This window comes from Prosopis cineraria, unplaced genomic scaffold (genome assembly GCF_029017545.1).
Source record: "Prosopis cineraria cultivar Desert tree isolate PC_DT_omini unplaced genomic scaffold, ASM2901754v1 PC2, whole genome shotgun sequence".
NCBI lineage: Eukaryota > Viridiplantae > Streptophyta > Magnoliopsida > Fabales > Fabaceae > Prosopis > Prosopis cineraria.
Genome location: NW_026555333.1, coordinates 41825488 through 41840347, shown reverse-complemented (window position 1 = coordinate 41840347; position 14860 = coordinate 41825488). Strand labels below are relative to the sequence as shown.

Below are 14860 nucleotides of genomic sequence, written 5' to 3'. Positions count from 1 at the left end.
ATACTCCTCCAACAAACTGAGTCGGTTTACAGAGGAGAGGGAGAGAACTAAAAATCTTCTTGGCTCAGTGTTCTCCTCCAGCGTCGACTTCTCCAGAAACCTTAGAGAGAGAGTGTGTGATCTGATCTCTAGTCTCTTCTGTCTATGCTGCCGTCCGCCATTTTTCTCCATCATCACGTCATCGCTGGCGTAGGTCTCAAGCCCACCACAAGTTCACTGCTGTTCCTCTTCCTCCATTTCTTTGGTGTAGATTCACTCAAGCCTTCCACCATTATCTTTCCTGTCAAGTTTGCGTCGTTGGTGTGCGAGGAGTTGAGTCACTGGAGTTGGAAGGTTTGGCTCGTGAGTCGTTCCCTCCCTAGTTCATCCGTGAGCTTCATCATCTTCCTCATTGCTCCGTGCTCCTGTTTTTGTTGCTCTCTCTGTCTCCTGCATTGTCCGTGTTGTTCTAGGCTGAGAAGTCATAAAGCATCGGAACTAGGGAACTGTTACTATGAGCTTGTGTTGGTGCTGTGGAATCAGTCTTCTTTCCTTTGATGTGCGTGGTGACAGTGCTATTTTTCCTCTCCCCTGTTTACCCATAAACTCCAATATCTCCTCTTTTTCTCTCGATTATTGGCGTTGATAAGGTGAGGGATATCCACATTTCAATTTTCTCTTAGTCCGTACGTATGTGATTGGTTTATTGAAGTTGCAAAATTTATGCCCTCTGTTGCTGTTGTTGCTGTGCTATTGTAGGAGGGAGAAGACTCAAATTTGAGTTAGAAACCTATTTTAAAGCTTGATTATAATATATATATATATATACATGTACGTATATGGGTTATAATTTTGGAGCCAAATAAATCTTATTTGGATTGATTTATGTTAAAGAAGTTATTAAAGAAAGATTGGAAGATAATAGCTTAAATATATAACTTAAATATTGACACCTATGACTTGCTTGTTGAAAAGCTTGCAAGAAGAAAATAGAATGACATGGCTAAAGCTTTATGGAGAAAGTCATAAGAATGAATGATAATGATTGGACTAACTTTAAATCATAAATTTGGTTTTGAATTTTAGATGATAATGATTAATTTGAAATTATGTTAAAGATTGAAAATCTATTAAAACTTTATTATAGTGTGTTTGGAAGAAGAGAATTCGTGCAGAAATTGAAGACATAAATTTAGAGCTTTGACATGTAAGTGAATAGCATTCCCTTTATTTATTTTTAAATTTTTATTCAAATATTTTACTCTTATGAATTACATTAGTTTTGGAAATTATGGAATATTGATGATGGATAATTAGATGATGATATATGCATTTATTTACTCAAGAATTATAATTCAAATATTTATGAAATTATTTTTGTTTATTAAACTCTATAAATTCTTAGTTATTTAATTAATGCAAGCTTGTACATTATTTGTAAAATCTTATTTTCAATAAGATATTGGAATTTGAAATGATTCATGTGAGTTGGGTATTGAAAATGTAAACTATATTTCAAAAGTAATTATTTTCTCTCGCATGTTAGAAAAATGATTTTTAAGAGGACTCTAAACAAAATACTGCTACTAACGGCAGTTTCGTTAGCTCATAGCGCACTGTGGTTAATAACTAGCTAGTTTGTCTCGTGAGCTTTGTTCTCATGTTTGTTATTCACGGGCTTTATACCTGTGCTTGATTTTCATGGCTTTAAGCCTCATTTGGCTACTTACCTTCATGGATTATGTGTTCACATTTGTTTTCGTGGCATAAGCTGCGTTTAGTTATTTACCCTCGTAAACTATGTGTCCACGTTTGTCGTCTGTTCTATTAAGTTCTCACAATTTTAAATTTTGATTTATACATGAGTAAATTGTTTTCTCTAAGTATAATAGAATAAATAGCTTCCAATTCACTCTCCTTTTATAATTATGATCATGATTTATAGACTTATGAAGTTATTATGTTAATTTATCATCTTTTCAATTGGTTTGCATTATTATCTAAGTTTATTATTTTAATTCTTTAAAATTCTATTTTGGGAATGCTCTTCATTAAAAAAATTTATTTTAGTATCAGATTCATTAGCTGACACTAATCTTACTACCTACATCTTAAGGGCAATACAACTATATTGAGTGAAAATTTTGCTTGATATTATTACCTTTTTATGTAAATATTTTGAGAGATTGTATTTTAAATGTCGAGGAAATGTCAATTGCTCTACTTAAATTGTTGTTAGACTTTATTTTGGTTTATATACTGTTTGCTAACTAGAAGGAGTTATGCTCCTAATTGATACCATAATCCGTAAAAAATTTGTATTGTAGAATTTTTGAGAAATCTTATTTATAAGGAAAGTTCTGTCGAAAGTTTTACAAAAAAGTTAAAATTTTACTATGACAATTAATATTAGAAATGTTAGAATTTTCATATATTTTGATTATTTATTTTAAAAAGCAGAATGAATTTTCATTTTGAGGCATGCAAGAATGTGTGAAGTAATTCACTCTCATGCTAGTCACTCTCTATTTTTGGGACGTGACATTAACTGAGTGAACAAGTCTAAATAAGCAAGACAATAGCATACATGAGTGAAGATTACCCATTTCTCTCTTTTTTATTGAAAAATTTTTATTGTTCTGTCCAAAGCAGTGTGAGGAAGGCGGACCTCAGAATCATCAATCTCTTCTTGAGTACTTGATTTGTTCCAATAATTATTGTGTCTCCACTCTTCCAAGTCTTCTTTACACATCACACGCCATCCACAACCTCCTATCTTGAGCATCTCACGAGATGGAGAATGAAAGGTAAATTTGATATGAAGGCAATTATCATGACCTCTTAGATGTTGCCAACATGTTTTCTCGTTCAAATGCAGCACCATTATGCAGATGTGAGGACCCTCCTTTTCGACAACGCGAATTTCATGGGCCCACTTTTTCCTAACGTAATGATCATCTTCAGGAGCTTTACTACTCCATGAAATGTGAAAACTATCAAATACACACGGCATGATTTGTAACTTGATGCAAACCGCAAGTCCGGACCATTCACTTGCACGAACATGCTGAGGAATGTTCATCACTAACTCACATTTAGATCTATACAAATCTGAAGCAACATAATCGTTATTTGGGAACCATGATGGTATCTCAGATCCCCGAATAATTGCGAAAAAATCTCTCTGGGGAAAATATTCTGCTACCTGCAGCAACATTAACCTGTTATGAACCATACTTGGCCAGATCAGAAAAGGAACATGTCATGTAGAAATACACCGAAGAGGACTGACATACCTCAATGTGCTTGAGCAGTGTGTTCTCATATTTAACTTGATGGCGATACTAAAACAAGCAAATAGTATGTGTTATATGGGTGCATATATGTATAGTGAGGGGTTTAGAACATTTTTGCTCAACAATTATTCCCAACAAATGTGATCTAGTATTTTAATTTATTCAGTGGTTCAACGTTACCTTTTAACAATTAAAAATGATGCAATGTTGCCTATATTATTATGAAAATTAACTTTGAAAGTTAGTTAATTCAAAATTATTGAAAAGGACTTAAAAATTATTTAAAAAATAACCAACAAATTACAAATAAGTATTTTATAAAAAAATTAATATCAATTAAATTTCCTAAATTATAAATAAATGTTTTTTCGTAACATATAAAAGACCCAAATACCATTATGATTGACCACTTTGACAAGCCACCAGGTAATTATCAGATCATCATTGTTGGCAACAACACTAGTAATTAATTAAAAATTAATATAACTATTTAATAATATCTTATTAAAAAATTAACAATTTAATATTTACTAATTTTTTACTAATTATATTTCCTGCAACAATAATCCCATAATCACCTGGTAGTTGTCAAAGTGGCTAGTGAAAATGTTATTTTGGTATTTTATATGAATAAAAAATAATATTAGTCTCTTGATATTTATTTATAATTTAAGTGACTTAATTTATATTATTTTTTTATAGAGTCCTTTAATATAATTTTTGAAGTTTTTTTTAATAATTTTCCAGCTTAACTAGCAGTCAAATCTATTTTTTAAAAACATTAATAGGATAAATTAAACTGCTTTCAAATATCGAAAAAAGATATTGCACTACCAAAAAAATTTATGATACTAGACCTTCTCAAACGGATCATAAATCAGTGGAAAGACCTTAGGTAGACAAACATACCTCATGGTGAAGCGATGAAACCATATTCCATAATTGTCTTTCTGATAAAGGTTCCATTGAATTACAGCCCACTGCGTCTAATCGAATTAACTGTGGTGGAAGCTTGGGCAGTGACTTAAGCCTCCTGCAGGCACTCAGAAAAAGAAAGCGTAGTCGAATAGAACTACAGATCCAACCATCAGGTAGAATAACAAAATCATTCCCTCCAAGATTTAACACAAGTAATGACGAGAGACCACTGAAATGTTCAACAATTGATCCATCACTGAGGCCACAAGCGCTTAAGTCTAACTCTGTTATTGCCGATGGATTAAAGCTGAAGACTTGATTGCTTACTATAGCACTGAACAGAGTCATGTCTGTTCTGAAATTTTCACTCATGTCGTGTTTTTCCGAGGCTACGATTTCATTCAGTCTTTTTGGCCCCTTGGAAAGTTTTAAGCAACCACACATGTCAACCGTTTTTAGATTCTTCAAATGGTGGAAGACAGACAAGCGCAAAACAAGATGTTCACAATTTCTCATTTTCAAATCTCTAAGACCGGTCAAAAATCCAAATGACTGAGGAAGTCCCCTTACAGCAGTATAACTCACGTCAAGCAATGATAATGTTTTCATGCCTTCCCCAAACTCTGGGAGCATTGAAACTTCAGAACAACGCCTAAGGAGTAACTTCTCCAATGAATTCGTTTCCAATTTTCTTGGAATGACTTTAAGACTTGTGCATCCACACAAATTCACGCTGACAAGCTTTTTTAACCCTCCAAGGGAATGGTGAACAACAAGAAGTGATGAGAACTCTTTAAAAATTAAATTTTCTAAATTCGGAACTCCTGAGAATTCTGGAGTTTCAGTCAATTTTTGGGAAAAGCTCATATCAATGAACTTCAAGTTTTTCATAATCTAAACAGACAACACACGGGAAAATTAGTCCCAGAAAACAATGTCCTCTTAATGTAACATACTCACCAATAATATGTTGTTAGTCCAAATGAATTGGGCCGAGTAAGGAGTCCAAATGATAGCCATGTGCCTCAGGCAGAAGGAGCCAGAGAAGACATAACAGGATGTGAAAGTTACGTGATATGGATGAAGATTGACACACTGTAATAAGGACAAATTTAGTTATTGAGGGGTGTACAGTGATTAAGAAATCTTTCTCCTGATTAATTTTCCTTGTGTCCTTTCTCTGCATTTTCTTTTCTATATTTCCCTTTCCATACTAATTACTGTCATATTTCTTTTATGTTAATTTAGAGCATAGGTCTTTTATCTATTCTCATGATCTTATTTATAAGTCATTTTTATCGATTTTTATTAATATCAATATAATAAAAGTACAAGAAATAAAAGTAAATAATATTCCAAACATAACTTCAAGTAAAAAGCTAAAAGTAAATAAATCATATGATATTATTTTTTCTCTTTATCAGTCTTACTTTATAAGGATAATTTAGAGATTTTAATTTGAAACAAAATAATTTCATCAGTCTTATAAAGTGGATCACTTTGAGCTTTTAGACAAACCAAAAGAGGGAGTATTCCAGTATATGAATGTTGGGCTTAATTTTACATAAGCATATTTTCTCTCAATGAAAACACCGAATAGAATACTCAAACAAACACAAGACAGTTTCGAAGAAACATGTTTACGCAAAATTAAGCCCAACGTTCACATATTAAAATAAATCAAAGGTTGATAAAAAAAAAAAGAAAGGTACGTAAAAGAGCTATACATATTCTGAAATGACCAAAAAGAAATATGACAGCAGCAAGCACAGAAAGGGAAATGCAGAAAAGAAAAGGCAAGGAAAGGACAGAAGAAGAGTCAATAAGCAGGAAGATTTCTGAATCATTACATACCCCTTAACAACCAACTTTGTCCCTGTTATGCTATGCTAATTTCATCCATATCACCTAACTTCCGCGTCCTCTTACATATTCCCTAGCTCCTTCTAACCAGTGATGGATCAGGGGGCAAGGAGGGGTTCTTGACTACCATACATCATATGACTTTTGGTAAAAATTATGTATTCTTTTTTTTTTTTTTGTAAAATAGTCTAAAATAGATCTTGGCTCCTTCATTCTTCTTTTTTTTTTTTTAATTTGGCCCCCAAACTACTAAGCTCTGCATCCGTCCCTCTTTCTAATGGCCCCTTCTAGCTGAGGAACACATGGGCAATCATTTGGACTTCTTACCTGGCCTAATTCATACGGACTAACATAATATGGCTGTGCATGTATGTGATAAACAATGACGGATAATGGAGTTATTTACCTGTACGCCGTACCAAAGTTGCTTTATATTACTTTGTTGCATTTCAATATCAACTAGTTTATTCAATGGTGTCCCGAGCGGAAGAGCTTCTAGAGGGCAAAATTGCCATTGAATAACTCTTAATGCACTAGAGAGGCATTTGAGACCATTGGGAAGTTCCAATCTTCTTCGAATGACGAGTAATCTGAGATTAAACAACTTCGAAAAAGCATGAGGTTCCCAATAGACTTCAGGATCATCCCGTTGTGAGGAATCTAACACAATGCTTTGTATTGCTTCAGTTCCCTGACAACAATATTGTGGATTCCCATGAAAATAACATGAAAATGATAAGGAAGTAAGACACATGAAGACAAGATTTAATCAAATAAAGAAACACTTACAATAGTGTTTTCCAATACTTCATCAATGTCCTCGATCTTCCACAGTCTACTGCGTCTGCAAGCAATGCTAGGAGATTCTTGATAAACTATATTCCTGCCCATTTCTTGAAATAAATCATGCATCTCTAAACGGCATGTTCCAAAATCAGTATGGTGTTCAACTAGCAAAGCTTTTTCAATGAGGATACTTATTCCAATTGACGAATGAAGACCAGTATTTTTCAAAATTTGGATTACTTCATCTTTCTCCCATCCCTTGAAAAAGCATGCAATATCCAAGAATAATGCCTTCTCTTCATCATTTAATCCATCATAGCTAATTTTAAGAATCTGAAAAACATCCTTATCTGAAATTTGTTTCAATCTGTCTAAAGCATCTTCCCACTCAAGTACACTTCTTCCGTGAAGAAAAGAACCTAAAACCTGTAGCGCCAAAGGAAGACCACCAGCATATTCAACCACAGATTTAGACAATTCCACATAGCCCTCTTCAGGATGATCTTTTTTGAATGCTTCCTTTGAAAAGATCTTGAGAGATTCATCTTCTTTCATGGGTTCAATCTCATATATTCCATGAACTCCATGTGAAGTCAACAAATGCTTATCTCTTGTTGTTATAATTACTCTACTACCCTCACCAAACCACTCTGGAATAGCAGCCAAATTACCCAATTGACTCACATGATTTATATCATCAAGAACAAGGAGAACCATTTTATTCCAAAAGTATTTTCTTATTTCCTTCTTTCCTTCGAACTCATTCTTAATTTTAATATTACTTACATGTGAAAGAAGCTCTCTTTGTAAATAAACTTTGCCTTTTCTTTCAGAAGTTTCCCTAATATCAGCAAGAAAGCAACATATTTCAAATTGGTCAGAGATGTTTTCATAAACAACTCTAGCAAGAGTTGTTTTACCTATACCGCCCATGCCCCATATGCCTACAAAAAGAACCTCGCCCAACCCTATCTTCAAAAGTGAATTTATTTCAACTATCCTTGAGACCATTCCAACTAAATTATAATCATCATAAGATGGCAATTTAGAACATAGTTTGTTCCATATTGCTTCAACAACGTCTTGGATAACTTGTGTTTCAGGCCTAAAAGTACAAAGAATAAATGAGCAAGAAATGAATTATAAATGGCTATAGTGCAGGGGAAAAAAAGGCCTTTTACAGCCGTCTTGGATAACTTCTATTTTATCACACTGTTTGTTTCTATTTAACTATTTTACAAGAAATAGTTAAACAGAACAACATGATTTAATAGAGAAATTTTTTGTTAAGCAATCTTTTCTTTCTTTATTTCTTTCTTTCTTTCTTTCTTTCTTTTTTTAGACTGAGTTAGGAAACAAGCCAAGGGACACTTCAGAGAATACTATAATCAAGGCGAAAATCAGGGAATCATCCTAGACTGTTTGATCTATCGATGCATATCCATTTAAATCAAAATATCCAATATAAATTCATAATTTTCATGAATAGTTTGGATTATATAAGGTTCCTCTCACTCTCTCACACACACATAAGATTTACAAATCATGGATTATCTTTTTTGAGTTTAAACCATATTAACGTAACAAAAAATGATTAAACCATAATATGAAAGAAAACTTACCGACCACTCGTGTCCCAACCTGACAAATTGCTAATCTCCAACAAAGCATTTTTCCATTTCTGCAGTTTGTCTTTGCTTCCTTTAAATCTCTCTTCATGTTTAGCTAAAGCTAATGCAAAACTTTTTCTTAAATGCCGTACATCGGACGGATCTACACCATAAAAAATAGGGAAAACTTGTTGACCCAATTTATTTCTGCAGTCAATGATCTTTTGAAGTTCATCCAAACACCATGCAGCATTTGCATAATTTTGAGAGAAAACAACAACAGCAACGAGAGAGTCTTCAATTGCTTGAAATAATTGTTGTGATATGACTTCTCCTCTCTCTATTCCTTTATCATCCTTAAAAGCTCGTATGCCACGTTGACTAAAAGCAGAATACAAGTGATCTGTAAAATTCAAGCGAGTATCTTTTCCTGCAAAACTCAAAAAAACATCATGTTTCCATTTTGGAGTTGAATTAGAAGAGGTTGAAAATGATTCTCCTTTGACCCTATACGCCATTGCAGTGTTTTGATTTCTTGGTTGTGTCTGAATCGGAATCTGCAATAACATAATCGATCATATCACTAGTTTTGAAGGGAAAAGAAAAAAATAATTTGATAAGAAATCAAAACTAGTGGATATAATATACTGGAGGAAAAAATATATCAATAATACAATATAAAATGAAAAAGATTATTATTGTTGCAGAGACCATACTTTCTCTTTGCTCAATGGTTTGATCTAGAGTCAATGAACTACGCCTTCGCTGGAGAGAGATATAAGGAATAGAGGGAAAATCTACACTTCCCTTGAGTCCACTTTTGCCTGTACTCTATTCTACTTTTTATTAAGATAAAATTAAATCCAGATCAATGACGTGTCTAGATAATTTAAAATTATGGCCAAAACAACCGAATTTTTACCAGCTTGGAAAAAATATTTTTTTTGTCTAAAAAGTAATTACTCAACTCAATGAGAATCTTATCCTGTGATGACAAGACCACACCACTTTCTCTCCAGCTCAGTGCTGCATGATCTAAAGTCAATGGACTAAAATCAAAAGTGAGGAAATTAAAAACATGTGCAAGTATGTGTGTGGAGTGAAAGCTGGACTTTTTGCCTCCACTACCAATTAATCAAGCAAATTTTATATTAACTACATCTGTGAAGTTGCTAAAATATCATAGTCTAAACATACCCTTCGATATGAAATGTGAGGATTGTAAAATGAAATTAATTATTTAAAGCAGGTGAACAACAGTCTTAGCATCCATACAAAAGGAAAAGACAAGAAGAAAATGGAAGAGTAACAAATGGGATGAATTGAAATGAATGCACAAATGTTTGTGTAGGTATTTTAAATAAAAAAAATAAAAAGTGAGGCATCACGGGGATGGAACCAATAATGCACAATTTCTTTATGTTATATTTGAAAACATGTAAATTTAAATTTAAATTTAGATTTAGATCAAATTGATTCTCTATTTGGATACTTAAAAGTTTATTATCCAAATTTTATCATAATTTTAAATTTTTTTAAATTTTTATTATTTTAAATTTTCATGTGCATCGTCAGAAGTCAAAACTCCACTCAATGCTAACTGCGATGGCCTTAAAAAATAATTAAATATTAAAATTAAAGATAACAGATTTTGATAATATTTAAAAAAAATTATATAGAATTGAGGCAATAGAAAATTAATGGCATATGGGAGCCATGCTTATCGCCTACCTATGGCACCGCGTTCGATCAGCACTTAGAGCTATTTTTTTTCATTCTAGTTTGGTCTGAATTAAAATTACAATTATACCCTTAACTTTATTATTATTATTATTATTATTATTATTATTATTATTATTTCTTTCCCTTCCTGGATATATTTCCTGTCGGCAGAACCAGAGAATTCTAGGGGGAGAAAAAAAAAAATCGAGACCCCCCAATCCTCTCTTCTCTTCGGCTTCTTCCTCCTATCACTCGCCGGGGACCATAAGTGCATTGTCCGGCGTCACTGGACCAATCCTCTCATTGATGATTGAAGTCGCAAAAATTGTTTTCCCCCGTTGCTGCTGTTTGTGACTATATATATACTTGTTTATGAGGGGGAAACTTGCTTTTCGTTAAAATTTATAGTGATAAACAAAAAAATGAGATGATAGTGTGGATTTGAGTTTTAATTAAGAATGATTGGACTATTTATGTTCTAAGGTTTTAGAAAAGTTGAAATTGAGGAGGAAAAGGTTAGTATTAGCTTAATATTTAATGTCCATAAAATATTCAATAAAATTTGTGTTAGGTTAGGAGAGTTTTTATTAATTTTTTATTTCTTGAAATTTCATCAAATTTCTTAGAAGACAAAAAAAAAATTTGTTTGGATGCTATTATCTTGTGAATTGAGTTTGACATTGTATAGAAATTTGGTTATAAAGATAATGTGGCTTATTGTATTTATTCAAACCTTTAAATGTGTAAAATGAAAGTTATGGCTTTAAGTTAGATGTTGGGAAGAGAGTGCTTATGTAAAAAAAGGTACTGTTTATTTAAATTCTATGTTGGTGGAATACTAGAACGCTCGGAAATAGAGAAGATTGTGGAAGAAATGAATATCTATTGGAGATGTACGGAGTAGAGTCATCGCTAGATAAGTTTATATCTATTGGAGATGTAAGGAGTAGAGTCATCACTAGATAAGTTTATCCTTCTTGTCTAAGTAATAAAGTAGTTAAGGAGGAATTGAGAGAAGTGTACTTTAGAAAAAATAAATTATTGTCTTAAGCATAGGTAAGTGGATAGCGTCTCAATTGATTTTTTTTTCAATCAAAATTTCATTTACTAAAATATTACGTTTTTCTCCAAATCATTTTAATAGAAATAATGTGATTATTGGATATTTATTTATTAAAATTACTTTATTGAGAACTTAGCTTTATTAGATTTGAAATGTTATTTAATCAATTAAAACAAGTTTGGACTTTGATTAGGAGATTTTATTTTATCAAATATTGGATTGATACAGAGAATGATTCATGCAAGTGCGACCTTGAAAATGAAAACTTCATTTATTACTGATGATTTTCTTGTATATTTGCAATTTGATTTGAAAGGAACTTTATACAAAACACTGGTTGCTAATGGCAGTTTCGTTAGCCCTTGGCGTGCTATAATAATGACTAGCTAGTTTATATTTCGTAAGCATCATATTCACGTTTGTTATTCGTAAGTCTTGTATTTGCATTTGATTTCATGGTTTTAAGCCACGTTTGGTTAGCATTACCCTCGTGGACTGTGTGTCCATGTTTGTTTTTTAGCTCTTGCTGCGTTTGGTTACTTACCCTTGTGGACTGTGTGTCTACGTTTATTTTTGTGGCATAAGCCGCATTTAATTATTTATCGTCCTGAGCTGTATGTTCACATTTGTTAATTATTCTGATAAATCCCTATAATCATAAATTAGATTATTTGGTAATTTTCCATCTCATTGGTTTTCATTTAGTAACTTATGTATAATTATTTATTTTGTTTAATTGCTTTCTTGAAATCACAGGATAACAATATTTGACCTAAAAGTTTAATGGTTTAAAATTTTATTTAAAATTGTTTAGATCTATTTTATTTTAAAATTTACTAAATTTTTATGAAAATTGTTGTCTCCAACATACATAAATGCTTCAAACTTTTCTTTTATTCATGTTCAATTGTTTATTATTTCACTGAAAACATTTTGCTCTCAGATAGCATAGTTGGTGATCTACCTCCTGTTAATCTCTGAGGGGCTCATTGTTGGATTGATGAGGAAATTTTTTGAAGATACCTTTCTTTTGTTATAAATGTTTAATTATGTGCTATACTTTAAAATTATGATTAGGTGCTTCATGTTAATTATAGATAAGATTTTTGATATATTAGCTATTTGTCTATCTGTTGTGGAGGAGCAGAGCTCTGAATTCCTAATTTGGGTTGTATATGGTTATTATAGAGACTTTAGAAAGCCCTATTTTTTTTAAGGGGAGATTTTGATGGATTTTATTTTATTTTATTTTTACACAAAGTTTAGAAATGGTTTGTTTACCCGAAAATGTTATAATAATTTTCTATTTTATTTCAAATGAATTAAAATATTATATTAAAGTTTTCTTGATAAAGGTTTAAAAGACATATGTTTGTGCATATATCTCGTGTCGATCATGTTCAATTTTTAAAACATGACACTAACAATCCAAACACTACCTTAATTCAATAGGGTTGGACTCCGCTTTTGTCTCTACCATCTCTAAATCATTGTTGCTTCTCAAGGAAATATCGATCACGCAAAATATGCATTGGCCACTTAAGGTGTAACATGAAATAATTTTATATTAATTTATATAGAACAAAGTTTTCAGAATTCATATAAAGAGAAAAAGGCCCGATTTTCTATTACTTACTACTTTCACCCTTAATTACCTTGTTGTGTACAGATGAGTCATTTTATGTTTACTTTAATTTGAAATTTTTCATTGAAATAACCTCCTTTTCAAATATTTATTAATAACAATAGTTTATTATAGAATAAATAATATATAAAGAATTTACATGTCTTGATTTATTAATTTAAAGCAAGCACCTTAAGCATATATATGAAGTTAAGTATATAAGTTTTTTTTATACACACACATATTAAGTATTTACTATATGTGTTGTGCACCAAAAAAAAATTAGGTGAGATCAACATAAGATATATGTACAAGTACATACCCCTAATGCGTCAATTAAGAAAATCCGAAATTTATACATTGGACACACTATTATCATAATTATATATACCTCATTTTACTTTCACATAAATCAAAATATCAAACTTTTGTAAAAATGTTAAAAATACTTTCTCTATAAATAAGACTTCTCAAAATATCTATAACAGAAATTTTTACAAAAATACAGCCAAAATAAGGAGCTCCATTCCTCAATAACAAACAGACAACTTAATAAAACGTCAGGACTCTAACTATAGTCAATGATGAGGTCTCTAAACAATGCTTTTTCAAAAAAAAAAAAGGCGTAATGCATATATTTTAGAATTTACTTTGAAAGGAAAGGCATTTTCAAAATAAATAACCACCTAGCACAATTGCAAGCCCTTCAGTGATTGGTAAAAGGTTCAGCGTTAGCTAATGAATTTGAGATCAAAATAATATCCAATGAATAACATCTCCAATAATAAAATTTAAAAGAGTAAAAATGATAAATTCAAGCAATTATGTAAAATAATTGAAAGAAGGATAATTTAATACAATAAACTCAGTTAATCTAGAAATCATAATCATAACCATGAAGTGAGAGTGAACTAAAATTATTTTATTCTATCATACTTGAGGAAACAAATTATTCATATGTGAATAGAAGTAATAAATTACTAATTGAAACTATTGAAATTTTAAATACACAAGTTGATTAAAAAGTCAAAATTTTTAGAACTTAACAAAATAGGTAACAAATGTGGATATACAGAATATAAGAGTAAATAATTGAACGCGGCTTATGCCACAAAAGCAAATCTAAACACACAATCCATAAGTATAATACTAACTAAACACATCTTGAAACCAAGAGAACAAATGCATGTACTATTGTAACATTTGAAATTTTAATTATTGAATTAAATCATATTAACCATGGATAATTAGAAGTAGTAAACAATAGGAATGGACTAGGTGTAAGGTAGGGCAAGATTTGGGGCTAAAAGTGTATTTAAGGGAGAATTTTGGGTCTATGTCCATAACTATCCACAGTTGTAACCCAAAAAGGTCATCATTAGGCATGGATGAACATCCTAGAAGATGAATGTACTCTTTGTTCATAACCATTTGTGCTTGAGTCTTTCATTTTGTTAGGATACTTTGTATTGCATTTAGCTCTAGCATTAATGCACTAGTGTTGGGATACTTTATATTGCACATGGTAGAACCCCTGGACTGTCCAAAATTTCCATTTTGCCCTATACTTTCCAAAAATCCCATTCTATCGCTATATCCTTTCAACGTTTCCATCTACACTCCAGTCTTTCCAATATCTCTAGCCTTGACACCTATCCAAAATGCCTCCAAAATGCAGGCATGTATATGAGGTTAAGATAGAAGAGATGAGATGTAGGATATGAGAGTTGGAAGCCACTGTGGAATTGTAGTGAACTCTATTAAATAATAACAGAGAAAACTTAGAGGGAGATTCGGGAAGCAGTAGTTTGTCATCCACTAATAACCGTCATTGTCCACAACAACAACAATTCCACCCTAATGACATCAAGGTAGACATTCTTAAATTCAAGGGAAGACTTCAGCTAGATGAGTTTGTAAATTGGCTGCAAACTATTGAACAAGTATTTGAATACAAGGAAATTTCAGATGTGCAAAAAGTCAAAATTATCGCCCTCAA

At 31.7% G+C, this 14860-nt stretch overlaps 1 protein-coding gene across 3 annotated transcripts; it reads right to left on the bottom strand.

The window, feature by feature from the left end:
* Positions 1–2563: 2563 nt before the first annotated feature.
* Positions 2564–9251, bottom strand: LOC129301954 (TMV resistance protein N-like). 3 transcript variants are annotated; one of them, XM_054940586.1, is made up of 7 exons: positions 9169–9251; positions 8465–9009; positions 6846–7947; positions 6463–6747; positions 4185–4934; positions 3276–3323; positions 2564–3184 (listed from the first exon to the last, which is right to left on the bottom strand). In XM_054940586.1, the coding sequence occupies exons 2-7, from the start codon at positions 8968–8970 to the stop codon at positions 2597–2599; spliced, it is 3279 nt and encodes a 1092-aa protein (XP_054796561.1). In that variant the 5' UTR covers positions 8971–9009; positions 9169–9251; the 3' UTR covers positions 2564–2596. The 3 variants fall into 3 exon arrangements, with proteins under 3 accessions (XP_054796561.1, XP_054796560.1, XP_054796562.1); XM_054940585.1 differs by lacking the exon at positions 9169–9251 and having other exon boundaries at positions 8465–9027; XM_054940587.1 differs by lacking the exon at positions 9169–9251 and having other exon boundaries at positions 2988–3200; positions 8465–9027.
* Between the last annotated feature and the right edge of the window lie 5609 nt (positions 9252–14860).